The following is a 25,080-nucleotide window of genomic DNA, read 5'->3' as shown; positions in this document are numbered from 1 at the left end:
CATCAGTCAAATCCCCACAGCCTGTTTGTGAAAAGATCATTTGGTTATTATTTCAATAAAAACCTCTGCTTTTAACCAAAATCAATTATAATTAAAAACAAAACGTACAAAGGTCAATTTTATTGTTCACCGCTTGACACTGTTCCACTGTCTATGCAGTTGGGACCATACATTCAATTCATTATGTGGTACATTTGTTCAGAAAACACTGACATTGCAAGACAAGAGGATTATGCAGTGACACTCCAGGGTTAGATGTATCAAAGGGCCATGTGAACAAAGCTGGTGGCGGCTGAGCCAAACAGTCTGGCCTGGAGTTTCGTGAATCTGCAGGGTGTAACATTCTGTTCCCCACCCAAGTCCAGAAAGAAACAATCCTGTTGACACATCAATATACATTCAACATATTGCAAATGCAAGCATCTCAGCTCTACTAATCAGATGTTGTAGATCAACTACATGAACTGAAGTCCTGTTCTATTCTCCCTGAATTTAAAAAAAATATAAACTGCCTGAAGATCTTATAGGTACATTAACTTGAATAAAGTTCAAGCATCAATTACTGTCCAAGCAGCTTCCTGCCTTTTCTGTCTTTGGAAGACAAACACGAGAATGTAGACAGTGAGCAATTCAGGAAAGAACTGTGCTCAGGGTTACATAGATTCTGCACTAAGCAATAAGTAGGCGATAATTGATTTAGCTGAACAAAATCTGATCCAACCTCACCTTCAATGGAGTTGTCGCATTCCATACAATCTGCATGTCTACCAGAAATAAAGGAATCCAATTAGTCCCAAGTAAATACCATGTAGCCAGAAACTGACATTTTGAAATTGTGCTCAGAGTTAGAACATAGTGTTTTCACCAACAGTAGGAAGACTGGGTTAAAGCTACTAAGCCCTCAATGCACAGTACAATATAATATACTACTTGCGTTCACAAATTCAAATCAGATGTTTGTGCATTACCTTGTATCGACTCAACGAAATATCAATCCAGTCCAAGCAGTGCCATGTTGTCTGCCTTATCCCAGTGGAGGACAAAGGAAAATGCATATGAGCAATGTATACATAACATAGGGAGCGAGCCATTAAGAACTGTGCTCAATGTTCTGAAGGTTCTTCACTATACAATAAGTAGGCGATAAACTCACTGCAAGTACATGTTTATTTTGTTAAGATACAATTCTTAACCATCCTCACCTATGCTTCAACTCGATTGAATGTAAAACACACATGTATTCCTGAAATGCAAAGACAGGAAGTTATGAATAATCTTAGTCTAATATACAAATACAATTTATATATAGTATACAAATACAATTGAGGCCATAACAGCCATTACAAATTGTGCTCAGTTAGGACAGTGTCTTCACCAACAGTAAGAAGACTATGGAGTTTACCTGGATAATTTCCTGCTGAAATGCAAGCAGTCCACCAAATTTCATTTTTCCTGAAATGCAAATGAATAAAATGACTAAAGCCCCAACAGTGAGTCATGTAGGACTACAATGTAAATATTAACCATTTTACATTGTGCTCAGAGTTGAAAAGTCTTCACCAACAGTAAGAAAGCTGGGTTAAAGCTGTAAAGCTCTCATCAGTGCACAGTACATGTTTAGCTATAACAATTCCCATCCTCACCTTTAATACCCTTTCCATTTAACCAACAATCCAGTCCCAGCAGTTCCATGCTTAGTCTACATTAGAGGAATAAGAAACCTAGTGAGCAGTAGATAAATACAGTGTAGACAATACCAGCCATTAGAAATTGTGCTCCGAGTTAGAACATAGTGTCTTCACCAACAGTAAGAAGACTGGGTTAAAGCTATAAAGCTCTCATCACCGCACAGTGCATTTTCATGATAGCACTAGGGTTTCAAAATCAATGTAGACATTATAGTACATTACCTTCACATATAACGTATACAGTAACAGACATGGGGATGTGCACATAATCTCAGTTTCAAAGTCAACAGTAAAGCTGGGTTAAAGCGATAAAGCTCTGTGCACAGTACATGTTTTTGTAGCTATAATAATTCAGAATCAGCTATGGAGTTTACCTGGATAATTTCCTGCTGAAATGCAAGCAGTCCACCAAATTTCATTTTTCCTGAAATGCAAATGAATAAAATGACTAAAGCCCCAACAGAGAGTCATGTAGGACTACAATGTAAATATTAACCATTTTACATTGTGCTCAGAGTTGAAAAGTCTTCACCAACAGTAAGAAAGCTGGGTTAAAGCTGTAAAGCTCTCATCAGTGCACAGTACATGTTTAGCTATAACAATTCCCTTCCTCACCTTTAATACCCTTTCCATTTAACCGTCAATCCAGTTCCAGCAGGTCCATGCTTAGTCTACATTAGAGGAATAAGAAACCTAGTGAGCAGTAGATAAATACAGTGTAGACAATACCAGCCATTAGAAATTGTGCTCAGAGTTAGAACATAGTGTCTTCACCAACAGTAAGAAAGCTGGGTTAAAGCTGTAACGCTCTCATCAATGCACAGTACATGTTCATGGTGTTTAGCGATAACTACTGAGCCATCCTCACCGTCAAAACGCATTGACTAGAGTTGAATCATCTTCAATGGAGTTGACGGCGCATGCTTTCCTGGAATGCAAAGGAAATGCTCAACTTACAATACCCGAAACGATGTAAAACATTTGATAAACAGTAACAGGCCTTAAATATAGTGCTCAGTTTTTTTTATATGAATTCTCTTCACCATACAATAAGAATGATGTGTTAAATAAGCATCATGGCACAGTACATCACATTTGTATAAACAAAATTGTTATTTATGCTCACCTTAAGAGTTGATGCAATTCATTCAGTCCGCATGCTTGCATGAAATGCAAAGGAAAGGATGAGGTCATTAATGTCAGGACTTAGAATAAAGTATCTACTCATATGGATTGCTTTAATTGTATATTTGTTAACCCTTCTACTAGGGCTGCCCCCGTGTGTAGGTGCAGACCACTCTCAGAAGGGCACAGTTCTGCTACAGCTCAGCACCAACAGCCACTAAAACAGCGTCTGCTGGACCAGGCCACTTTAGCAGAGCCTTCCTCTTCCAGCAGTGTAACACTAGTTCAGGCATTGGCTGGCCTGTACAGCTGACTACCGCTGGATTACTGAAACAACCCAATCACGAAAACCTAATTAACCTTTCATTTTTTATGTAAGGATGTGAGAGACAACTACCTTGAAGGGGGATCGTGTTATTCCCATTTGCAGCCCTCCCATGTCTGAAGACCTGAATGGTGGCACAACCTGTGAGGGTAAAGACATGGTATGCATGAGTTGCGACAACGTTATCGCGTTATAACAAATGGTATCCATCTCGGTTTTACACACTGGCTAGCCAGCTTGGCTACAGTATTTAACTAGGCCCATCTTTTGCACGCCACCACGTGTCATCTAGGCCTTGCATGTGAAACTTGCCAGTCATTTTACAGGCTAGTTCGCCTTGGATACCTATCGCCAAAACTACTAAATGGATGCCAATGCAACACAACTGTTAGCTAACAGAGTTAGCTGGACGTCATTTTAAATTACTTACCTAGATATATTTTAGCCAGTGCTAGAGGCAGCATTGGTTTTGCATTTTTTGTTTATTGTTTAGCTAGGAGCTTCCTTACCACTTAAGGCTTTAGCAATTTGTCTTACCTGACGACTAAAACTCAATTATTCCGATCTGTTCACTTGGTAACGTTAAATAGCTACTTCATTGCGGAAAGAAACTAACCGCCGCAGCGTTTGGCCGGAGCAAGGCTAGCCAGCCAACAACAGGCTCCATTCCAAGTTCCATGAAAGCAAGCAACTATTGCCATAAACGAAAACGGACCTCCTTTCCTTCTCATGTCTGCAAAAAAAAAAGACAGCTGGTTGGGCACATGCACATTTATAGTCTTCCTCGGCACCATAGAATACATGTTCCGGAGTGAATTGTGGGATAGGTCTGTACCTCCCAGAAATGTGGGCTATTACTGCGTTCATATAATAATCTGAACAAGGAAACTCGGAAATGTCAAACTTTCTAACTGGTCCATTTTTCCGTGGACTATTAGTACATTCAAGACAACTGGGATTTGGGAAAATAAGAGGTGAAATCATGACGTCAGTGATCTTCAAGTCTGAAAATTGGAGTTCTAAAGAGTCTTGAGTTCCCGAGTTGGAGCTCGTTTCTTCCCGTGTTCCCAGTTGTCATGAACGCACTGAAATCAGAGATTTCCGAGTACAAAACAACTGGGAACTAGGGAAAAAACGAGTTCCCGAATGGGAAACATCTTTTGAACGGACATCCAACCCTGAACGCACCATAGCATATAGGCCTACCTCCAATAAAAGTAACCAGCTGTAGCTAGGTTTCGATCCAATTGGCATTAGATTTTCATGCAAATATTCTAAAATCCACATAAAAATAATATGCTGCAGAGTTATGTTTCCATCAAATGACTTGTTGCAGATTAACGGCTGTGTGTGATGTACCAAAGGCAAAAAACATTTGCATTTTCAACTCTACTGATGGTTTTATCACAAAAAAATATGGTATTATATACAATGAACCAAAACATAAACTCAACATGTAAAGTGTTGGTCCCTTGTTTCATGAACTGAAATAAAAGATCCCGGAAATGTTCCATACTCACAAAAAGCCTATTTATCTTAAATGTTGTGCACAGATTTGTTAACATCCCTGTTAGTGCGTATTTCTCCAAGATAATCCATCCACCAGACAGGTGTGGCATATCAACAAGCTGATTCAACAAATGCACCTTGTGCTGGGGACAATAAAAGCCCACTAAAATGTGTCAAACAGCACAATGCCAAAGGTGTCTCAAATTGAGGGAGCGTGCAATTGTGCCCCATGGTGGTGGGGTTATGGTATGGGCAGGCATAAGCTACAGACAACGAACACAATTACATTTTATCGAAGGAAATTTTAATGCACAGAGATACAGTGACGAGATCCTGATGCCCATTGTCATGTTATTCATCCCCTGCCATCCCCTCATGGTTCAGCATGATAATACAAGGTCCCATGTCGCAACGATTTGTGCACAATTCCTGGATTGCATGAGGAAAGTAGAGACCCACAGTGGAGGTGTCATAATATCCATGAAACCTAGCGGTCAAACGGAAATGGTTCCAATTGTTTTTCCACCATTCATTTTTCCAATAAGGGATTTTAGAAACACTTAAAATAAGGGCTGTTTCGTGTAGGCTTACTGTGACGTTTTGATAACCATGTATATCTCTCTCGACGGGCCTCCCGAGTGGCGCAGTGGTTAAGGCACTGCATCGCAGTGCTAGCTGTGCCACTAGAGATTCTGGGTTTGAGTCCAGGCTCTGTCGCAGCCGGCCACGACTGAGAGACCCATGGGGCGGTGCACAATTGGCCCAGTGTCGTCTGGATTAGGCAAGGGTTTGGCCGGCAGGGACATCCTTGTCCCATCGCACACTAGCAACTCCTGTAGCGGGCCGGGCGTAGTGCACTGACACTTCGCCTGGTGTTGTGTTTCCACCAACACATTGGTGGGGCTGGCTTCTGGGTTAAGTGGGTATTGTGTCAAGAAGCAGTGCGGCTTGGTTGGGTTGTGTTTCGGAGGACGCACCTCCTTCGCCTCTCCTGAGTCCGTACGGGAGTTGCAGCAATGAGACAAGACTGTAACGTGGATACCATGAATTTGGGGAGAAAAAGGGGTAAAAAATAAAATAACAATCTCTCTCGGACAAGGTGACTTTTATCAACATACACATCTCTATTTACTGTCATCAGATTCAAAAATGCTAATTAGCACAAATGTAGACATCATGCAAGACTACAAATCCCTGCAAGATCCTGCACGTCATCTCTAGCTGACACCTTTGCTAACATGTATTGTGTCAATATAAAACTTGCACGAGACAGTTCACAGAATTGTCAATTTAAAAGAAATATAGCCAATTTATTCACAACTACATTTAGCTAACATTAGATAGTTATTCCAAAGATTCATACCTTTGCCTCGATTCGGCTGTCTCCCCCAGATCATGGCATGTGTAGTTCTTTATGACAGCCATTTCATCAGCTAATTAGCATTTCATTTTTGTGGTGTAAATACAGGCAAATATATTGATAAAAGTCACCTTGTCCTAGAGATTTAGGTGGTTATCAAAACGCCATGTCTGGGTATGCCTAGACAAAACACAGCCCTTATTTTTTTTAAGTGTTTCTAAAATCCCCTATGGGAAAAATTGTGAAGAAACGATTGGACAGCAAGGTTTGGTAGTATGACTCGTATTATATAGTCATACCAGATTCGGACTGATTTACTGATCCATGCCTCTACCTTAAAAAAAAAAATTCTGTGACCAACAGATGCATATGTGTATTCCCAGTCATGTGAAATCCATAGATTAGTGCCTAATGTATTTCAATTTGACTGATTTTCTTATATGAAAAATTACATATTTGAAATTGTTGCATTTATATTTTTGTTCAGTGTCGATTAACTTTCTTTGGCTTTCACAAACCAACAATCTAGCTTGCTAGACAGCTAGCGAGTTAACTTAGGTGGTGAAGCAAGATGTTCTTATGTTTGTGTAGCAGTGTGATGTTGTTCCTCTTGATTATGCACCAAATTGCACACAAGGACCAATTCAAATAGGCCAGGTCAAGAGGGGATGTTAATAATTTGATAATAATAATTCAGTGTATTTTTTTTATTTAATTACAGCTGCATAGCTAATGTTTTTCTTTGGTGTACAAACACTTGTTCATATTAATATTGTACATACATGTGATTGTAAAAGTTTGTATATTTTGGTTTTGCCCATCGCGGGTTATCTGTATTTCCGTACCCCTTTACTGTTGTCTTTTGCCTGTCATTCGGCTAGCAAGGTGAGCTAGGACTGCGCCAAGGGTTAACATAATGTGTGTCGTCTCTTCGTGTGCAGGGCAAATAAAAATAAGTCCACTAGCAGACCTTCAGTTGTGGCAGCGTCCTAATTAAAAGTACACAACGCAGAACGAACCACGCTACATTTGTATATGTGGGTGATGGGTAAGTAGCCTATTTCAAGTACTACTTGACTTGTAGTTACTTTAGCTAGTTGTATTATTTTGGTCTGGCATTTTAAGAGGTTTCAGAGATCAACTGATTTGCATCCTCTCTTGAGTCAAGAGTTTGCTTACTGTACTATGGGAAGACTGATCTGTTTTCTGTTACCCTCTGGCCAGCAGTATAGCTAGTAGGCAAGGTTATGTAACCTTATTTAGTCCTACCTCCTATGGTGGGTTTTAAATTAAATGGTATTCACGTTTTTTTTTAGGTACAATTACTGTTACGTTATTGATGCCAAATTGCAAACCTTAGTTGCACCTTCTGTATTCAAGAACCAATGGGTGTGCCTGTCTTATCACCTCTTAACTAGGTAAACTGTTTCAACCTGGAACACTATTATTTTGCTTTGGTCTGTTTCAGTCATTGAGTGTATGAAGGGTTTTGTCCCTGCCCATCTCTAACACCTGACTTAAATAACCAACATAATTAATCACGGCGATAGGCTATGATTTGTAATCATGTATGAGATGGGCTGGAACAAAAGCTTCAGATCTTCTCCATGTGTAGGCTATTGTACTGGCCTGTGTGGTGCAGTCTTTCACATGTGTAGTTGTAGTTTTCCATTTGTGTCAACTTTAAACTCAATCTAAGCCACAGACTAACTTTCTCCATTTTGTAGTTAATCTTTATAGACACAGACCCGAAGACATTCAAGCAGAAAGCATCCCAAGTCTCTAATGGTCCCGGTACTGGTTGATATGCCGGCCTAAGTGACCACACACTCAAATGGACCTACAGCTGTTGGTTGGGGTAAGATTCTTCCATCATTCACACACAGTAGACATAGTGTAAATCACCATGTTATCAACAAAATGCTGTCCTTAATTCTTAATTTGTATTGTGTAAGGATCAATTTGTTAAAATGCTGTTTTAAACTCATCTTTAATGTTGTGATCCAGACACACGATGAGCATGATTTGAATGCTGCAACTGAGACTGAATGATGTTTAGGGACACGTGCTGAGATCGTGTGACTGGACATGGGCCGGGTATTTGTGACCACGACCTACAAGGGGTGAAAAAGCACAGCAGCAACCACTTTTTTTATGTTTATTCCATCCCTCTAGCTACCCCTTATTCCACACTATGCCTTTTATGTTCCCTCAACTTCGGACACTTTGGAATGCTCCATCTTCTCTCAATAAACCCACCCTACCTTCACCCATTTTCCCTATACTGGTTCCTTCACTTGTTCTTCCCCCTCATTTGATAACATCTAGACTCTAACACATTTAAGTGTTGTGGTGTACTGGTTTTGCAAGCTTTTTTTTTCACCTGTGTAATGAATGCTGTCCTGCTTATTCTGTGGTTCATACTAAATGTAGTGGTAAATGTGCTTCTCACAATTGACAGCAGCAACATGGAACTGTTAAATTGAGAAGATGAGTGTTGACATTACTTTAGGCATGGCTTCCATGTTTTGAGTATGTTAGATGATTTTCTCATTTGATCTAGTACTTTTTAAAATTAAACCTACTTTAAGCATCCAGTTGTTTTGTCCATTTGTAACTCACCCACCAAAAATCATAATATGCTGTTTTACATTGTGTTATTTGTGGTGGTCTAATTCCTAAAAATGAAAAGCAGAAGAATATGTTGGCTCTCGCATAGTAATAATAGATTATATGGTGCTTTTCGATGTCACAGGTTTGTGACATTGATGAATAATTTAATCTTTACCTCAAATCAGATGTTTATACAAGAAGTTTGACTTGATGGCTGGGTGACTAGGTGCATTCTCGTCAAATACATTATGCTTATTTATTCATGAATATCTGCAATGAGTTAATCTGGCTTTGAATCTGCAACAGAACATGTCAGCAAATTAGTTCTGAATTAATACAGCAGTGCATTCGACTCCATGACTTGACATGGATTTCATATAGTATATAGTTGGCAGAAATTATAAATATTAAATATAGAGGATCTGGTAAAATAAAGTTGTTGCTAATATCATCTAGGTAGCTTGCTAGCTTCTATGCAAAAACTAACCTAGTATTCGTGGCAAATTGTAAATATCTGGCTGCTACTAGGACAGTATTTTGTACAAGACACAACCAATTGCATAAAAGCTAAGAAATATTAGCTTAAAATATTGAACAGTAAATTAAAATGTCCTATATCTTTAGTTTTGGATCAAGGTAACGTTAGCTATTAGCTAGATAGCTGACAGCAAAGGTGTCGGCTAGAGATGATGCAGGAGTTTGCAGTCTTGTGTGATGTCTACTTTGCTGCTAATTACCTTTTTTTATAATCTGAGAGTAAGTAGAGCCATATATAAAAGTCACCTTGTCCGGGAGAGAAGTGGTTCTAAAATGAGTGTTAACTCCGATTGGAACCGTTTTTGTGTTTGACCGCTAGGTTTTATGGGTATTATTTTATTTGTCACATGAGCTGAATATAACTGGTGTAGACTTACTGTGAAATGCTTGCTTACAGGCCCTTCCCAAAGATGCAGAGTTTAATAATACAAATAAAATAGTAACACAAGGAATAAAATAACCAAGAATGGAGCTATATACAGGGAGTACCAGGTGGCATCCTATGATGGTGCCATGCTTGAAAGTCACTGAGTTCTTCAGTAAGGCCAATGTTTGCAATGGAGATTGCATGGCTGCGTGTTCGATTTTATACTCCTGTCAGCAACGGGGGTCGCTGCAATAGCGGAATCCACTAACTGGAAGGGGTGTCCACATACGTTTGTGTGTATATATAGGGTATGTACATGAAGGCAGGGTAAAGTGACTAGGCATCAGGATAGATAATGTGAGTGAAATAAACAACCGAGTAGCAGCAAATGATCCAAATGATCAAGTGTGTGTTTTTTTTGTGTGGGAGTGTCAATGTAGTGTGAGCGTGTACTAGTGTGTGTATACATAGTGAGTGTGCGAAGGATCAGTGCAAGAGAGTCAGTGTAGCTAGTTTGGGTACCAATCTGGCTACTTAGCTTCTACCCCCAAGCCTTAAAATTGCTGTCTCGGAGCCTGTTGGTCCGAGAGACGATGCTACGGTACCATTTGCCGGACGGTAGCAGAGTGAACATACTAAGGCTTTGGCGATGGGAGCCTGGCAGATTTTCGGGCATTCCTCTGACACCGCCTGGATAGAGGTCCTGGATGGTAGGTAGCTCGGCCCCAGTGATGTACTGGGCTGCCTGCATCACCCTCTGTGGATCTCAAAAACTGGACTTGGATCTGCATTAAGTAGAAATGATATCTTTCGCCACTATTGTCTTACAACACAACAGATAGTTCGAACTAGTCATGATAATTCAACAATACATAATTTTCAAGTTTCTTACCAGCAAAGTTCTTAGTTACATGATTGTTTAATAAATAGCAAAGGAGTTTTGAAGTTGAGGGTGCAGTATCTATGAAGTTTAGCAATGAGGACGAAAACAATCATAGTTCAGCTAGCCAGGAATACCGGGAAAAAACCTTGGGACGGCATATAGCTGGGCGGCCATGGCACTTGTCTAATTCAGGACACAGATTGTCTTTTTTTAAATCAACGGGCCAGAGTTCATGTCTAAGAAGCACGGCTTCGACTGCTCCTACAGTTTTGGTTCGGTACTGCAGTTTAACTGACGCCCTGCCCAGAAAGACAATTTCCATATATGGCAACATATAGATGTAATAAAACACTTTAGTCATCAACTTTGAGCACAAAACATTCATTGAATTATTCAAATATTTTATTTTTTATTCCTCATCATGTCTTCTCTACTTTTGGTGGCCTTAACTTCATGTTGTTTTGCAATTATAATATTGACAAAGTTCCAGTGAAACTTTCTGCTTTTCATCGGCAGGTTTTCTTGTCATAGTCCTTAATTTATAAACACAATTTTTCTCCACACAGATATTATATATGGAATAATCGGGATATATTGTATAAAAATACCTCTCTGTTTTTAGAATATAAGTTCCGAAATAATATCCTATTGGTGAGCCAACTGGTAAATGCAGAGGGTCTTTTACTCAGTTATAAAGAATTCTTATCACTTTACAAGGTCCCTGTAACACCTAAAGATTTTGCAATTGTTTTAGATGCCATTCCCTCAGGTGTTGCTATGTTATTCAGGAACATGTCAAGACCTGACCCTCAGAGCCTACCTTCTATTGACCCTGTTGACTCATCAGTAGGAAAGATTTGTTTCTCTGTTGGTCCATTCAACAACAGAGCGATTGCGATCCTTGTTTCAGCAGGATGTTGTATCTACCCTATGTCATGCCTTATTGGAATGGATTTATTGATAATATCTGTTGGAAAAAAGTTTGGATGTTGCCACACACATACCTACCTACTTGTTAACAAAATTAGGGAAGTTTCCTTTAAAATTATTCATAAATATTATCCTGCCAACCACTATATGAAGAAGTTTAAGGAAAACATCAACTCAAATTGCTCCCAGAAACAGTTGTGCATCTTTTTTGGCATTGTATGCATGTAAGAAAACTGTGGCAAGACATCAGTAGGTTTATAATTGAACACATTTATGAAGATTTTACACTATTGTGGAGAGATGTACTGTTTGGATTCTTTACATACAATAGAAATAAGCGGAATCATTTTTATGTAATTAATTTCATTATTCTTTTGGCCAAATTTCATATACACAAATGTAAATTTACAAACAGAAAACCACATTTTCGTACCCTACAAAAAGAAATTGAACTGTATTTTAAGACAGTTAAATGCTCTACTAACAAAAAAGCTGTTTTTAATTTGTAATCTATGTATGCTTGTGTTCCCTCATGTGCTTTATGTATTGATTTGATATTAATAATTTTTTTTTTATTTTTTAAAGTGAGTAGATTACACTGAGTTATAAGAACTGGAGACTGTGTCCAAGATGTCCACCCGTTGTTTTGAAGGTAATATACCCATATGCTGATTCATGAACTGTCTATATCCTGGTTGCATCCGGTTTATATACATCGCATACGCGCCAGCATTCACAGGGAGCATTGCAAACAGCAAAGCATTCCCCAAAAAACATGGCAGACAATGGATGAATATAAAATGTTAATATCTTCGGCCGTGAATGAAAAATACATTTGGCCTAAGCAACAAATATTTGAACAATTCAATGGATGTTTTGTGCACAAAAGGTGATGATTAAACAGTCTTATTACAGTATATATATATTTTCCAATCTGGCCATGTATGGAAATGCTCTTTCCAGGCTGGGTGTCAATTAATCTGCAGCACTGAAACAACTGTAGCAGTCACAACTGTGCTTCTAGACCGGAACCGCTGGGCCCTTGGTGATTACATTGCATCCAAGATGTCCAACCGTTTTCAGTCTCCCGTTATTATACTTGTGGTTTTTATGCCCTGAAGCAAAAACAATTACATATTTAAGGAGAGCAAATCCAAATACAATCCTGAAGTCAAGCTGTAACTAAGTCGTAAAACAAAGCTTTAAAAGGATGTTTGAGTCACTTCCGGACACGGTAGACTTCTCGTCACCGATTGCCAAAGGAACAAATTCCTAATTTAAAAAGGAGACCAACAACACCGTTAATTTATTATTTTATTAGAAAAATGAGCACCGGTACAACCTCCTGGCTCACAAACCCACCACATACCAGACGTATTTTTCCCCTCTTCCACTGCTGTCAACTTTGTCTGATAGCTGTCCTGTGCGAAATGCTGCCTCTGGCAAAACAAAATCTCCAGGGCAATGACTTACATTTTTAAAGTGAGATGTGTTACTAATGTGCCTCCTCATCCAATTACACTCATTGGTATAGTCCACATTACCGATGTATCATACGTTGATGTTTCTATTTGTATGCAAAGTATTCTCTCCCAGTACAGACCCATGATAATGTCAAGAATGAGCCAACTCGGGGCTCCTCTGTACTGAAAGGAATACCAGCATTTAAGGATTCAAATGTCTAAGAACAGAAATAAAATGATACATCTTTAACCACACCTATGTGGCTTTACTCGTATCACTGTACATATATACTCTGTTTTCATAGAGCAGATACACTTGATAAACAGGATGAAGCTAGAGAATATCCAAGCTTCTTCTATTGCATTTCCACTGGAGTCGTCAGTTGACCGGACAGAAGCAGAGCTACATGTACAAATGAAACCCAAATGGCGTCACGGTAAGACAAACAAATAATTGCTATAAACACAGATGCAAATAAATGTTTTTAAAATGGACAGGATATATTGTTTTTGACAATTAAATTAAAGGGGTGGAAGAACATACATTATTATACTGTATATTTTACTGCAAAAACACAGTATGTGAGAATGACTTGAAGGCAATAGCCGCCGTTCAGAACATGTATACGCTCCCAAGCCCATCAGTCCATGTTCCCATTGTCTCCATGACAATCGCAAAGGTTTTACTGCTGGCCTTCCTTCTTCTCTCCAGCTCCACCTTCAGACGATGATGATCCAGTGCTGTTGCCACTGCTGCCTTCCCTCTCTGCTGCCATCTAGCAAGAAATTGACAAATACTCAGTTAATAAATAAGTAATATTTCAATTTACCCATTGTAAAAAAAATTGTTGGGCTCTAATTTGACAAGCTAAGCAAACAATCCAGCCTTATTCCAACTCTGTTAGAACCGCAAGTTAAGGAAAAAAAGATTTGACAATATTGGGGTGTTGAGACAATTACCTTCTTGTAAGCCATTTCAAAGAGTTTGAGTGATGCCTGCTGGAGGGTGGTGGCAGCCTGTTTGATATTCTCGCCAGTCTCTTCGTCCTTCCGTGACAGCAAGTCTCTCACTTTGGTAATCTCTTCCTTCAGTTTGTTGCACTGAAAGATGGGGGAAGAAAGTCAAATACTGGGACTATGGAATTTCCTGATATTTGGGATGTTTCAGATGCATATCTGTTCTTGTCAATTTTGTTGTTCAGGGTCTGGGCTTTTTTGAAAAGCCCTTTAAAACCAATGTATTAATATAATAACATGTCCGACATGCCTCATCAGCAGGGAGCTGATCCTTGAACTCTTCCATCTTGGACTCAGTGTCATGGACGATGCCCTCGGCCTGGTTAACAGCCTCAACACGGTCCTGGGCAAAAACAAACAGATTCAAGGACAACTGTCAGCATTCAGTCACACGGTTATCAAAACACACAACTCCAGCTGGGAGTAGCCTGCAGTTGATAAAAGTTTAACGGATGCTTGATAAGAAAATTGTCAACCCTACCTTTCGCCTCCTGTCCTCCTCGGCATACTTCTCTGCATTCTTAACCATGTTCTCAATGTCATCCTTGCTGAGGCCACCAGAGGACTGGATAACAACTGGAGAAGTGAGGGAAAAGGCAGTGTTAGACGAAGTAAATTCATACTATTGAAGACCTACTATAAGTTAACATGTATTTCAAGGGCAGGTTGTTAGATGATCTTACTCTGCTGTTCACGGCCTGTGCCTTTGTCTTTGGCAGACACGTGCACGATTCCGTTGGCGTCAATGTCGAAGCAGACCTCGATCTGAGGTACTCCACGTGGGGCAGGTGGTATTCCAACCTGCATGAGAGAAACACCAGTAAGACATTAGTATCCTTCAGAGACTTAAAAGATACTAGACTTAAAGTGTAAGTATGAATCGGCTAGGACAATTACCAGAGTGAACTGTCCCAGGATCTTGTTATCTGCTGCCATCTCTCTTTCTCCCTGGCATACTTTGATCTCCACCTGGGTCTGGCCATCAGCTGCTGTAGAGAACACCTAAGCACAAGGAACAATCAGTACCACTGATGAAGTACATACAATTAATATAGGTTTCACCAGACTGCTTCAGACAGAACAAAATCTGATATTTGTCCCTCACCTGGCCCTTCTTGGTAGGAATAGTTGTGTTCCTGTTGATAAGTTTGGTGAACACCCCTCCAAGGGTCTCAATACCAAGAGACAGGGGCGTGACGTCCAGAAGGAGCACATCAGTAACATCTCCAGCCAGCACACCTCCCTGGATGGCAGCTCCAATGGCCACAGCCTCGTCTGGGTTGACTGACTTGCTGGGGGCACGGCCAAACAGGTCCTGGACTGTCTGCTGGACCTGGGAGAGAAGACAACAGGATGGGTGGTCAGACGGGGGCAGAGCATGATGAAGAGGTGGGATAGAACCAGGGAGAGATCTGCTCACCTTGGGCATACGAGACATACCACCGACCAGAAGCACCTCGCCGATGTCCCCCTTGGAGACCTCTGCATCCTGCATGGCCTTCTGGCAGGGGGCCACTGTCCTGCGGATTAGGTCAGACACGATGCCCTCAAACTGGGAGCGGGTCATCTTCATGTTCAAGTGCTTGGGGCCAGAGGCATCCATGGTCAGGTAGGGCAGGTTGATGTCAGTCTGTGGGAGAACCAAGGATCTATGAGTGTTTTTTTCCATCTTCACTGAAAAGGGGGTAACCTACAGTGAGCTCCAGAACTATTGGGACAGTGAATTAATTTTGTGTTGTTTTGGCTCTGTACTCCAGAACCTTGGATTTGAAATGATACAATGACTGAGGTTAACGTGCAGACTATCAGCTTTAATGAGGGTATTTTCATCCATTTCCGGTAAACAGTTTAGCAATTACCACACTTTTCGTACATGGTCTCCTAAAATGGGGGGGTTAAGAGACTAAAAGTATTGGGACAAATTCACTTGTGTATTAAAATTGTAAATCATTAAGGGTTTGGTCACATTCATAGCACACAATGACTACAAATTTGTTGGATGCATTTACAGCTTGTTTTGGTTGTTTCTGTAGTCAAATTGTCCCTACCCTGACAGACAGTCCCCTCAGCAACGACCACCCCCTGTCCAATCCCACTCCAGAGGCGGGACTCCAGCACCTTCATCACCTTTAAATAACCACACCTGTCACTAACCAGTGTGGCAGACCTTACCGTTTGCAAGTGTTTTGTTACAAGACACCCTTTCTCTTGTAACCCTGTGTGTATTTTTTGGGATGAGTTTAAGTAAGATTGTTCTTAATTCATACACTCATTTAATTGAGGGCATTTGTTTGATTTTGCCAGTTGCTTTATGCATTTCCTTTACTCATGTTTAATCACTTAAGTTACTTCACTAATATTATCGTTGAGATTCATGTACATTTGTTTCCTTTGCATCTTTGTTAACCAGCCCATCCTTACATCCTCAACAATTCAACTGAAATAAACTGGGCAACAGCCCTTTGAACTCCACATCCCCATTAGTGTTTTAAAATGTACACAACCACAATAGCCCCAACTCAAACCAACAGTTACAACTCTGATCAGTTTTCACATTTCAGATTGTGCCCAATAGAAATGTTAAATAAATGCCATGTTTCTAAACAAAAATATAAATAAAAAAATGCAAATTTCAAAGACCGAGTTAGTTCAAAGACCGAGTTAGTTCATAAGGAAATCAGTCAACTGAAATAAACTCATGTGGCCCTAATCTATGGATTTCACATGACAGGGAATAAAGATATGCAGCTGTTGATCACATACCTTAAAACAAAAAAAAGGTAGGGGCGGCATGGATCAGAAAACCAGTCAGTATCTGGTGTGACCACCATTTGCCTCATGCAGCGCAACATCTCCTTCGCATAGACTTTGTCGATAGTGGCGGGAACTGGAACACGCTGTCGTACACATCAATCCAGAGCATCTCAAACATACTCAACGGGTGACATGTCTGGGTAAGCAGGCCATTGAAGAACTGGGACATTCAGCATCCAGAAAATGCAAGTGTTCGTTTTCCGTAGCTTAAGCCTGCCCATACCATAACCCCACCATGAGACAGTGTTCACAACATTGACATCAGCAAACCGCTCGCCCACAACACTATCTGCCTGGTACAGTTGAAACTGGGATTCATCCGTGAAGAGCCTACTTCTCCGGCGTGCCATTGAAAGTGAGCATTTGCACACTGAAGTGAGTTACGGCGCTGAATTGCAGTCAAGTTAAGACACCGGTGAGGATGACAAGCATGCAGAGAAGCTTCCCTGAGACTGTTTGAGCAGAAATGTTTCGATTGTGCAAACCCAGTTTCCTCAGCTGTCCGGGTGGTTGGTCTCAGACGATCCCACAGGTGAAGAAGCCAGATGTGGAGGTTATGGGCTGCAGTTGGGAGGCCGGTAGGCCATACAGTCAAATTCTCCAACGATGTTGGAGGTGGCTTTTGGTCGAGACACAAGACAGTCTGCACTTAACATCACAGCAATTGTATAATTTCAAATCCAAAGTGCTGGAGTAGAGAGCCAAAACAACAAATGTGTCACTGTCTCAATACTTGGAGCTCAATGTATATCAGTCTTACATACTTTACAATCTCCATATAGACAACATTTTAATTTGGTGTTAAGGTTTACTCGAGCTCCCGTAGGGCTGGGCGATGTGGCCTAAAAATCAGATTTTTTGTTGGCAATTTTATGGTCAATTCACAACTTTAAAAAAAAAAAGTTATCTAAATAAGCTGTTGTACAATCAAAGGTAAAATATTCTGCATTTCAAACAGTCAGCAATAATCTCATGAATTGAGGGTTTGTGAAATTATACCTAGGCTAAATATAAGCCTTCCATAGGGGTTGATATCTATACAAGCATTATACTCAGATTTGTACCTCTACATATTGTACAATACACAAACAATAGCCTAAACTAATTAGCTGGGTGGCTATAGAGATTAGCCTTGAAATCACTACGAGTAGTGCTGTGCAGACCAATTTATTGAGTGTTTATGGACAGCTCCCTGGTGCAAGAAGTATGAATGTTGACTTCTGCAGAGGCCGCATCACAGTAAATGCTGTATGGCCACTGCAGAGCCTTTAAAATGGGAACGTGCAGCCACAGCAGAAAGAGCATAAAACATGACAAACTTGATTCTTACGATACAGACATTTATATCACGCAAAACCACATTTGAATATTGCCACGCCCTAGAGCTCTGCATTGCATGTTTGTTAGCCCTTTGAGTAGGGCTGCCCCAGTGTGCAGGTACAGCAGCTCTGCTACAGCTCATCATCCACTAAAACAGTTGCTCTAATGTGGCCTGGGCCAGAAGACTTCCTCACTCAGCAGTGTAGCTAGCTCAGGCATAGGGCTGGCCTGTACAGCCGACTACTGCTATGAGATTACAGATTTTCAAATAAAGACAGAGTCCAGGGACTGTATAAATTACAAACAAGTTACTTCTGTTGACAATGGTCTTGTTTAGACTAATCATTAGCCTACCAAATAGGTAATGAGAGAAATGTCTGTTGTGGGATGATGAAACTCACCTGCAGGGATGATGACAGTTCACATTTGGCTTTCTCAGCTGCCTCCCTCACTCGCTGCAGAGCCATGCTGTCTTTGGTCAGATCAACTCCAGACTGGAAAGAAAAATCAAAGGTTTGATCAAAATGGTTGGCTCACGTGAATATGGCAGATGCGCTTGGTCATAGAACGGTGTGTATCCAGGATATTTCCCCCCTTCTCACCTCTCGCTTGAACTCCTTCACAATGTGGGTTAGTAGGTGCTGGTCAAAGTCCTCTCCACCCAAAAAAGTGTCTCCGTTGGTGGACTTCACCTCAAACACACCCTTCTGGATCTCCAGGACAGAGATGTCAAAGGTGCCACCTCCCAGGTCATAGACTGCGATGCTACAAATCAGGGACAGGTATGAAATACGAGCCGAAACACCTTTAGGCATGGATCAAAAAAAAGTTAGGGTCATGGTCTCATAAGTTAACAGCAGTTTGTAGGGTTGTTGTAGTTACATTCTGTCCTGAGTCTTGTCCAAACCATAGGCCAGAGCAGCAGCAGTGGGCTCATTGATGACTCGCAGCACATTCAGCCCAGCAATCTGACCAGCATCCTTTGTGGCCTGTAAACAAAATTAGCTACTCATTACACACATACACATCTAAAATGTTATTTGTCACATGCGCCAAATACAACAGGTGAGCTTAGTGAAATGCTTACAAGCCCTTAACCAACAAAGCAGTTAAGTGTTAAGTATTTACTAAAATAAATATAAAAACAAATAATTAAAAAGAGCAACAATAAAATAGCGAGCCTATATACAGGGGGAAGGGGGGTACCAGCACAGAGTCAATGTGCTGGGGCACAGGTTAGTCGAGGTAATATGTACAGTTTGGACACGCCTACTCACTCAAGGGTTTATTTATTTTTTACTATTTTCTACATTGTAGAGTAATAGTGAAGACATCAAAACTATTTATTTTATTTATCCTTTAACTAAGCAAGTCAGTTAAGAACAAATTCTTATTTACAATGACAGCCTAGGAACAGTGGATTAACTGCCTTGTTCAGGGGCAGAGTGACAGACTTGTCAGCTCTGGGATTCGATCTAGCAACCTTTCGGTTACTGGCCCAACACCCTAACCACTAGGCTACCTGGAGGTGTGTTTAGGTCATTGCCCTGTTGAAAAACAAATGATAGTGGGACTAAGTGCAAACCAGATAGGATTGAGTAATACGAGGAGGATGGAGAAGAAAGTAAAAGTGCAATATGTGCCATGTAAGAAAGCTAACGTTTCAGTTCCTTGCTCAGAACATGAGAACATATGAAAGCTGGTGGTTCCTTTTAACATGAGTCTTCAATATTCCCAGGTAAGAAGTTTTAGGTTGAGGTTATTATAGGAATTATAGGACTAATTCCCTCTATAGCATTTGTATTTCATTAACCTTTGACTATTGGACGTTCTTACATGCACTTTAGTATTGCCAGTGTAACAGTATAGCTTCCGTCCCTCTAGTTAGCGCGCGCTAACTAGCTAGCCATTTCACTTCGGTTACACAGGAGGACTGAATTATGGTCAGATTTGCCAAATGGAGGGCGAGCTTTGTACGCGTCTCTGTGTGTGGAGTAAAGATGGTCTAGTTTTTGTCCCTCTGGTTGCACATTTAACACGCTGATAGAAATGAGGTAAAACAGATTTAAGTTTGCCTGCATTAAAGTATCTGGCCATTAGGAACGCCGCCTCTGGATGAGCATTTTCTTGTTTGCTTATTGCCTTATGCAACTCGTTGAGTGAAATCTTATTGCCAGCATCGGTTTGTGGTGGTAAATAGACAGCTATGAAAAATAGATAAACTCCTGGTAAATAGTGTGGTCTACAGTTTATCATGAGATACTCTGCCTCAGGCGAGCAAAACCTAGAGACTTCCTTAATATTAGATTTCAGCTATTATTTACAAACAGACAGACCGCCATCCCGTCTTACCGGAGGCAGCTGTTCCATCTTGCCGATGCACGGAAAATTTCCATTTCCTGGTTCAGCCACGACTCGGTGAAACATAAGATACAGTTAATGCCCCGTTGCTAGGTTAGTCTTGATCGGAGCTCACCCAGTTCTCTCCACTGATTGCACGTTGGCTAATAGGACTGATAGAGGCGGATTACACACTTGCTGTCGGATCCGTACAAGGCACCCCGACCTACACTACCGTTCAAAAGATTGGTCACTTAGCAATGTTCTTGTTGTTGAAAGAAAACAATTTTTTTTGTCCATTAAAATATCAAATTGATCAGAAATACCATGTAGACATTGTTAATGTTGTAAATGACTATTGTAGCTGGAAATGGCAGATATATATATATTTTTTTTTAATATATCTACATAGGCCCATTATCAGCAACCATCACTCCTGTGTTCCAGTGGCATGTTGTGTTCGCTTATCATTTTAAAAAGGCTTATTGATCATTAGAAAAACATTTTGTAATTATATTTGCTGAAAACTGCTGTACTGATTACAGAAGCAATAAAACCGGCCTTCTTTAGACTAGTTGAGTATCAGGAGCGTCAGCAATTCTGGGCTCGATTACAGGCTTAAAAAAAAACTCTGAAACTCTTTAGTCTATTCTTGTTCTGAGAAATTATGGCTATTCTGTGAGAGAAATCTCCAAGAAACTGAAGATCTCATACAACGCTGTGTACTACTACCTTCACAGAACAGCGCAAACTGGCTCTAACCAGAATAGAAAGAGGAGTGAGAGGCCCCGGTGCACAACTGAGCAAGAGGACAAGTACATTAGTGTGTTTAGCTTGAGAAACAGATGCCTCAAGTCCTCAACTGGCAGCTTCATTAAATAGTACCCACAAAACACCAGTCTCAACGTCAAAAATGAAGAGGCAACTCCGGGATGCTGGCCTTCTAGGCAGAGTTGCAAAAAAAAAAAAAAAAAGAAGTCTCATCTCAGACTGGCCAATAAAAAGAAAAGATTAAGATGGGCAAAAGAACAGACACTGGACAGAGGAACTCTGCCTAGAAGGCAGCATCCCGAAGTAGCATCTTCACTGTTTAACTTTGAGACGAGTGTTTTGCGGGTACTATTAGCCTTCTAAAATGATAAACTTGGATTAGCTAACACAGCGTGCCATTGAAACACAGGAGTGATGGTTGCTGAGAATGGGCCGTTTTGGTCACAAGAGACAGTGGCAGAAACATTATGTACAAAATAAGTTATAAATAATGCAAAAAAACACAATAAGTTAGGAGCCCGTAAAACGGCAGCCATTATATGTACTGATCAGTTGAGAGGCTTGCTAGATCACCATTCTGTGAGTCAATGGCAAAGGAATAGCTTTTGGCCACCCGTATGTTCCAGTCAAATGATTTAGCAGACAAAGAACTTACCTGTCTCTGGGAGTCATTGAAGTAGGCTGGCACGGTGACAACGGCATTCTTCACACTGTGACCCATGTAGTTCTCTAAAACCAAGACAATTTTACAATGAGCAAGGTTTTTTTAGAACACAGGCAGGCGTAGTTGGGAACAGAATTGGAATGCTAGTTTTCCCCCTGGGGGCAATAAAGATTGATTGGTAGTTTACCTGCTGTCTCCTTCATCTTCATCAGCACAAAGGCACCGACTTGGCTGGGGGAGTATAGCTTTTCGTGGGCCTCCACCCAGGCATCACCATTGGAAGCACGGACAATTTTGTAGGGCACGTTCTTCCTGTAAAGCCACAACAATAACCATGTCATACATTCATCTCCAACTACAAAATATTTCTCAACTAATGATGCGTTACAATGGCTAGTATGGTCTGAGACCTAATTTAACAAAACACACTCACAGGTCCTTCTGAACCTCTGCGTCATCGTAACGGCGACCGATGAGACGCTTGGTGGCATAGAGGGTGTTGTTAGGGTTGGTGACTGCCTGTCTTTTAGCTGGCATGCCCACCAGTCTCTCCCCATCAGCTGTGAAGGCCACCACTGAAGGAGTTGTCCTTGCTCCCTCTGCATTCTCCAGTACCTGTCACACAACAAACTAATCAGTAACAATCTAGAAAAGGAACTATAAGAGGAGGATTTCAAAGGGATCTACGGTCTTTTCATTACACAGGTCACACAAACATAAAATGACTGGTAAAACTTCAACCGACCTTTGCTTGTTTGCCCTCCATGACTGCCACACAGGAGTTTGTAGTTCCCAGGTCAATTCCAATCACGGATCCTTTGATCGCCTCCGATCTGTAAAACAATGTCAAACAGTAAGTAAAAATACAAAGAGCTGCTCATGGATGTTAAAGGAATAAATATTGTATAGTAACATTAAATAACTAACAATACTTACGCATAGTCACGTCTGGACATCGCTCTGAAAGCATCTTGTTGGAATCCATTCCAGCAAGCCTGGCAAAAAAAAAAAAACATTGATTAGCTACCATGACTACTTATTAGTGAAATCTGTTTAACTTCAACCAATATGAGAAGAAACTCAAACAATCTAGTTTCAATTCACACAGGGCATAGACATGACGCACAGTAATCCACATTTGGTATAAAGAAATGCAAAGGTGTCCATGAGTGAAATAGTTACATAGATAAGCGTGTGTAACATTATGTTTGGTTATGATATTTGAACATTATGCCATATGACTGCGGTGTACTAGGGTGGGTGGACAGGAACACCACAATGAAGGTCACAGATGTTCTCTTCACATAAAACAATGACACCCCCATTCACAACAAGACCGGTAAACTTCAGCAGCTTGCTAATGCTAACATTATCTTGCGCAATAAAACGAACCGTGTCTATAACCAGCTAAAGGTCTTGACACCCCGCTTAAGTCAGTTTAAACCAACTCACTGGTTGAGGATTTAGCTAAAACACATTGAAATAACACGAGGTGGTTATACAAACATCCATGTTAGGTAACGTTAGCTAGATGGCATTAGCTTGCCTGAGAGGACTAGCCTCTGCTGCAGTTTTCAAATTCAATCAGACTATACGTGGGAAGCTAGCCAACTAACGTTAGTTAACTTATCCCCACTGTGATCGTCAATGAACATGACTTAGTATGTTTAGTTCAGACGAAGGACACATGATAAAACATCCTGGCTAACCTAAAAGTGAACTTGTTAGCTAACATTACTACTAGTTGCGTCATAGCTAACGTTAGCTGGCTAGTTCGTCTACCTGACCAGGCTCAAGCCCAGGCTGTTCCCACATAGTTAGCAAGCTAGATAATTATTTAACAGTTACTAACCTACCATGACTTGACAATTGTTAACTAGCTAGTTATTAGTTTTATCCACTAGCAGACGCTAGTTAACTTACGTTAGTAGCTAGCTAGTGTGGTAGCCAACTGCGACATTTATTTAACGTTTTTAGTTAGCAAGCGAGCTAACGCTTAGCCATCAGTTATCCTTCATTTCTTGTTACACCTCTTGGAAACATTTAATTAACCTAACATATTGGATATTTTTGGGGGACAATTTTAACTGACTTACCTTCTTTATCAAGGAAGACACGCTTCTTGAGCAGTTCGGAGAGGGGAGAGACCTTGAAGCTGTTCTTGCAACACTTAACATTTTTGACAATTCTGGTAGCAAGCTAGTTGGCTTTAAAATGGAGGCCGCAATGATCAAATCCAAACTGTTGAGCTTTTGTCGATTTTAGCGAGGACCCAGGTATAGATATCTTATTTCGTTGGAGAGATGTAATTTCCACGACAAATCTAGGAATATATTTAGCCTGTCAGAACCGGTATTACAGCACGGCTACTCTCCAACAATGCAGTTGAACTTCCGATTTTCTCGAATTAACTGACACATGAGTTGCTCCATGCATTGAGAAACGGACCCATTTTAGAAACTTAAAGATTGCCTGGGTAAAATGACATCCTTCAAAAATAAATTACAACGTTATCCAAGTATTATATTACATAATTACACACTTTATACTTACAAACACATGTAGTTTATGTTTAGGGTGCAGTATAATTATTTTACACAATAAATTATGCTAAAAGAAAATCATGCCCAGACCGGGACATCACACACCACTGGGCTTTTGAAGGTCATTTTGAAAAAGCGGTGAAAATTCTCACGTGAGTTTCATCAGCGATGCCGGCACTGTACTGTTTTTGATGCCAGTGTCTGGCCTGATGAAACATCTAGCTAAATGTGGACAAATTATCTATATATTTAATTTATTTTGTATATATATTTTTAAATACATTAAATTACCAAATAAAGGGATCAGTCGACCATTTTGCTCATCGGCAATATTGCTACTCGGTTTGATTCTATTGGACTTTGCCTCTCACTCATGTCATCTGTATGTCATTGCAGCTCATCAATTTGGCAGCTTGCTGCAATTAATTAATAGTTTTTACCCCCTCTCTAATGTGGTGGCAACACGGTTTTGGGTCCGGTACTGTTCAGTTTATATATTGTAACGACCCTGGTTTTATAAGCACGGATATCGACTGCCACTTGAGCATGCTTTTGTGCCACAGTTGATAGTGGGCTGGAAAGTTGAGGGTTCGAGACCTGCTCCCTGCCAGTTTCAGTACATTGTTATCCTTTGGCAGCATTATCAGAAAGCACAGCATTGATTATGACTGCTATGCAGCTCATACACAACTTTTCATGTCTGTGTCACCAAAGGATTTTTAGCTCCATGGATAAATTATTAGACTGTATTAGTGATTGAATTACTTTGATGGATCATAACTTCCAGCAGCTAAATCAAGACAAGACTGAG

At 40.5% G+C, this 25,080-nt stretch overlaps 1 protein-coding gene, 2 long non-coding RNA genes and 1 other non-coding gene across 6 annotated transcripts; 1 reads left to right on the top strand and 3 right to left on the bottom strand.

Moving 5' to 3' along the window:
* Positions 1-104: 104 nt before the first annotated feature.
* On the bottom strand, positions 105-3,907 carry LOC110488560. Of its 3 annotated transcripts, none has more exons than XR_002468440.2 (12): positions 3,676-3,907; positions 3,211-3,279; positions 2,815-2,848; positions 2,557-2,616; positions 2,304-2,359; positions 2,063-2,112; positions 1,644-1,699; positions 1,403-1,452; positions 1,203-1,243; positions 969-1,023; positions 727-764; positions 105-377 (listed from the first exon to the last, which is right to left on the bottom strand). It is a non-coding gene; the product is annotated as an uncharacterized LOC110488560 (long non-coding RNA). The 3 variants fall into 3 exon arrangements; XR_002468439.2 differs by having other exon boundaries at positions 3,569-3,902; XR_002468441.2 differs by having other exon boundaries at positions 3,854-3,875.
* Positions 2,938-3,137, bottom strand: LOC118938778. The gene has a single exon (XR_005036035.1). It is a non-coding gene; the product is annotated as a small nucleolar RNA SNORA74 (small nucleolar RNA).
* A 2,934-nt stretch (positions 3,908-6,841) lies between the features above and the next one.
* LOC110488559 lies at positions 6,842-8,591 on the top strand. The gene is made up of 3 exons (XR_002468438.2): positions 6,842-7,055; positions 7,735-7,865; positions 8,015-8,591. It is a non-coding gene; the product is annotated as an uncharacterized LOC110488559 (long non-coding RNA).
* A 4,047-nt stretch (positions 8,592-12,638) lies between these two features.
* Positions 12,639-24,158, bottom strand: LOC110488558 (stress-70 protein, mitochondrial). The gene is made up of 17 exons (XM_021560806.2): positions 23,823-24,158; positions 22,663-22,721; positions 22,472-22,559; positions 22,160-22,341; positions 21,914-22,038; positions 21,718-21,791; positions 18,834-18,940; positions 18,554-18,716; positions 18,353-18,445; positions 15,238-15,447; positions 14,923-15,150; positions 14,715-14,819; positions 14,501-14,618; positions 14,299-14,393; positions 14,068-14,160; positions 13,761-13,901; positions 12,639-13,576 (listed from the first exon to the last, which is right to left on the bottom strand). Exons 1-17 carry the CDS (start codon positions 23,901-23,903, stop codon positions 13,484-13,486), a joined length of 2,055 nt encoding a protein of 684 aa, XP_021416481.2. The 5' UTR covers positions 23,904-24,158; the 3' UTR covers positions 12,639-13,483.
* Between the last annotated feature and the right edge of the window lie 922 nt (positions 24,159-25,080).

This window comes from Oncorhynchus mykiss, chromosome 14 (genome assembly GCF_013265735.2).
Source record: "Oncorhynchus mykiss isolate Arlee chromosome 14, USDA_OmykA_1.1, whole genome shotgun sequence".
In the NCBI taxonomy this organism is placed as follows: domain Eukaryota; kingdom Metazoa; phylum Chordata; class Actinopteri; order Salmoniformes; family Salmonidae; genus Oncorhynchus; species Oncorhynchus mykiss.
The sequence above is the reverse complement of the archived record's forward strand: the minus strand, read 5'-3'. Positions and strand labels throughout refer to the sequence as shown.

What these genes read in the sequence shown, in the direction of transcription:
- LOC110488558 (XM_021560806.2), bottom strand. Translation starts at nt 23,903, where the DNA reads ATGTTAAGTGTTGCAAGAACAGCTTCAAGGTCTCTCCCCTCTCCGAAC. An exon ending in GAAGATGAAGGAGACAGCAG is followed by an intron (nt 21,792 to 21,913) that starts GTAAACTACCAA and finishes TCTTGGTTTTAG; the next exon opens with AGAACTACATGGGTCACAGT. An exon ending in TCCTGGGACAGTTCACTCTG is followed by an intron (nt 14,619 to 14,714) that starts GTAATTGTCCTA and finishes TCTCTCATGCAG; the next exon opens with GTTGGAATACCACCTGCCCC.